Genomic DNA, 3,830 nt, shown 5'->3' with positions numbered 1-3,830 from the left:
AAACATGCTTGTTTGGCCGAGGCATCAGTTGAAAAATTAGCCTCTCTGTAGATATGAACATAGCTAATATTGTTGTAAAAATTCTTCGTCATTCTCCACTTCTGCATTAGCTGCCACGACAATTCCCTTTTCTTAAGAGCTAACATGCAACTCATCGAATCCGATCTGATGCATAGATTTTTGACATTCCACCTTTGAGCAACAACTGCGCCATATATAACCGCACATACTTCGTCATAGTAATTGGTCTGCCAGCCCAGTCCAACGCACAAAACTCCCAAAACTTTCGAGTTAGACTCACGAAAAACTACACCAGAACCAGCTTGGCCCGGGTTGCCAAGTGATGCACCATCACAACAGATCATAAGCTCACCTGGATTAGGCGGCATCCAAGTAACTTCAATTGGAATAGAGTGCTTGCAATATCTGTGCTTCACTCTAAAGAAATTCAAAATGCGCAAATCATCTAAGGTGTTGTACATGTGGCCCTTCACTCTAATTGAGTTATCACGAATTACCTGATGAACCCGTCCCTTAAATTCAAGCCGTCGAACATACATGTCCGCATAATAAGCCTTATTCCGCAGCTTCCATAATTCCGTAACTATTGCAAGATTTGCAACAAGCCACAGATCCTTTATCATCCTACTACGCCCTTTTGCAACCTTGTAAGAGGCCACAAGATCTTCATTCGGTTTTAGTTAAAAATATCAGCCGCCCAATCCCAAATCTTCTTAGCAATTTTTCAATGTCAAGTGATATGGCTGACATCTTCGCAATCCTCCCTGCACAAGCGGCACATAGAAGACATCTCCCTACCTGTATTCTTAATGATGTTATCTTCAGTAGCGCAACATTGTTTATTAAATAACTTCCAGTACTGTACACTTAAGGTAGGATGCACAACACTTCTAGTAAAAAGAGCCGCAGTTGGCGAAACTTCCGCAGGTGCCCTGATGGCAGCCTTAACCGACTTGACAGAGAAAACGCCCTTTCTGTCCAAGTCCCAAATTTTGTAATCATCTCCACCACCAATAAGAGGCAAATTATCAACATCAATATTGCACCGTAACATCAATTCCTTAGTCTTTGGAGGAATAACTCAAGAGCCATCAACAATAATATCACTAACCTTGGCCTTAAAATCATTAGGACCCTTTTTAGTAATGCCAAGCCTTTGCGCAATTGAAAAATCAGCACACCAATTATCAAAAAATAAGGAAGTATTAGCACCAGTACCTATAATTGAGCGCGTATGCCTTTGCACAAAGTTATACACCAATCTGATTCCTGGAAAAACTGAAGAACCCAATTTATAATCAATCAAGTTGCCATTTACCTTGCCAGATTATAATCATCATAAAGAACCGTAAAGTATTTATGTTTCTTAGCATCTCCAGACCACAAGAAATTTCGAATGGCCCTCTCAACTGATTTTATAGCCGTGCATGGCCACTTATACACAACCATGGAATGAAGCAAATAACTAGAAATCACTGATTTAATCAAAACTAGCCGAGCCTGAAAAGACAAGAGCTTACCCTTCCAACCTGCCAGTTTATCCATAATCTTCTCCATTACTTGCCGAACATGAATATGACGCACAATACCATGTTTTAATTGGATTCCCAAATATTTATTTGGGAATAGCGCCCTTTCCATACCCATATAATTTGCAATAGCAACGGCACGAGAATGTTTGTCACCACCATGATAGAACTTGCTTTTGGCATAACTAACGTATTGTCCAGAAGCAAGTTGGTACATCAAATGCTGCAAACTGTGAAGATTACCCTTACATAAAATAAGAATATCATCCGCAAAGAGTAAATGAGTTGCGGCAACACCTTTCTTGCTCACCATATGGTGCATACTTCTTGATGCAAACAACTTAGAGAGATTGCGGCTCAAAACATCTTCAATAAGAAAAAAAATCAAAGGTGAAAGAGGATCACCTTGACGCAGACCTCTAGTGATACTGAAAAAACCTTCAGGGCTACCATTAATCATAATAGAAATCCGAGCAGAGTTAAGAATATTAAGAATCCACGAACACCATGCATCGGAAAAACCATATTGCCGAAAAACTTCAACAAAAAATTCCCAACTAACCGTGTCAAAAGCTTGGGCTATATCCAGTTTGAGGCCAACATTACCATGCTTCCTTTCCACACTAATCTCATTGATCAGTTCCGACGCCAAAGTTATGTTTTCATGAATATTTCTTCCCTTCATAAACGCCACTTGCTCCTCAGAAATCAATTTATTCAGCATTGTACCAAGTCTGGTAGCCATAATCTTTGTAATGATTTTGAAGAAAAAGTTGCTTAAACCAATTGGCCTATAATCCTTAATAACATCAGATTTGTTATTTTTTGGGATTAGAACAATAAAAATAGAGTTAATGTCATTAGGAATTTTCCGCATCGCCCAACAGTTTGCAATAACATTAAAAAGATCTCTAGAAATAATGTTCCAACAGACTCTATAGAAAGAACCTGTAAATCCATCAGGGCCAGATGCAGAGTCTGCGCCCAAATCGAAAAATGCTTCCTTAACTTCATCCAAAGACGGAATAGCATCCATAAAAGCACTTTTTGCAGCTGAGATGCTTTCATGCTCATATTCAAACAACTTTGGATCAATATGCACACCTCCACCATTGAATTTTGCACGGTAGTGATCAATAATGTAATCCTTTATTTCATCCTGCAAAAACAAAGCAGAGTTAGTAGAAATCTTCAATTCAGAGATTGTGTTTTGGCTTCTCCTCATACGTATGGTGTTTTGGAAAAATCGAGTATTTTGATCACCATCTTCCAACCAATTAGTTCTCGATTTTTGCTTAAGCATAACTGCTAACTCAGTTCGCACCTCATTAACAACCTTTATAGCATCGGAAACCTTCAAAAATTGCAACTCACACCTAACATTTTGATCCAGAATATCATTCTCCTTATCAAGATTCGATTCCGCTTGCTTTAAACGAAACTAAACATCCCCAAACACAGTTCTATTCCAAACCTTCAAGGCTTCCTTCAGTCTCTTTAACTTAGACGTGAATACAAAAGGGGGCGCACCATCCAGCCTACCACTCCAATTTTTCTTTATAAAATCCAAAAAAGATGGATGAGAAAGACACATTTTATGAATTCTAAAAGGAGCCCTATTTGGCCTTGGACTGTCAAAAGCAAAACCAAACAGAGGGAAATGATCAGAGCAAACTCTTGGCAAAGCTTTGCATCTCCAATTAGCATACTTATCATACCAAGCATCATTAATAACAGCCCTATCATGTTTAGAAACGATTCTATGTATACCACTCCGACAATTAGTCCAAGTATATTTCTTCCCAATAACATATGCTTCCACCAAACCATTGTCAGAGATCCAACTTCGAAATTCATTCATATAAATTTCTTTAATCGGCCTTCCACCCTTCTTTTCATCCAAGTGCATAACACAATTAAAATCACCCAACATCAACCACGGAATATAAATAAATCCCAACCACAGTTGACTCCAAAGAGATCTCCTTGCCACCGCGTCAGAAGAAGCATGCACACCCGTGATATAATCACCAGAAAAATCCAAAGTGATATCTTGTTTTGAAGAGGATAGAACATTCGGCCTTTCCGGAGATTTCCTCCAAAAGACCCAAATGTTACCTCTCTCACCATTCACCTCATTAGTAATAACATCTTCACAAAAATCAAGCAAATTTAAATTCCTAACAAAACGTGTAATGCAACAAACCTGCGGCTCCGCAATACATATTACGTCAGGATTGTGCAAGCGGTAAAGCTCAATCAACTTGGCCCTTGCACCAT

General features: G+C 38.9%; 1 protein-coding gene across 1 annotated transcript; it reads right to left on the bottom strand.

Moving 5' to 3' along the window:
* Positions 1-399: 399 nt before the first annotated feature.
* On the bottom strand, positions 400-3,830 carry LOC113331258. The gene is made up of 8 exons (XM_026577989.1): positions 3,815-3,830; positions 3,025-3,701; positions 2,875-2,904; positions 2,499-2,709; positions 1,133-1,175; positions 820-995; positions 519-685; positions 400-438 (listed from the first exon to the last, which is right to left on the bottom strand). Exons 1-8 carry the CDS (start codon positions 3,828-3,830, stop codon positions 400-402), a joined length of 1,359 nt encoding a protein of 452 aa, XP_026433774.1.

Source organism: Papaver somniferum, unplaced genomic scaffold (genome assembly GCF_003573695.1).
Source record: "Papaver somniferum cultivar HN1 unplaced genomic scaffold, ASM357369v1 unplaced-scaffold_125, whole genome shotgun sequence".
NCBI lineage: Eukaryota > Viridiplantae > Streptophyta > Magnoliopsida > Ranunculales > Papaveraceae > Papaver > Papaver somniferum.
This window is presented reverse-complemented; position numbering and strand designations above follow the sequence as displayed.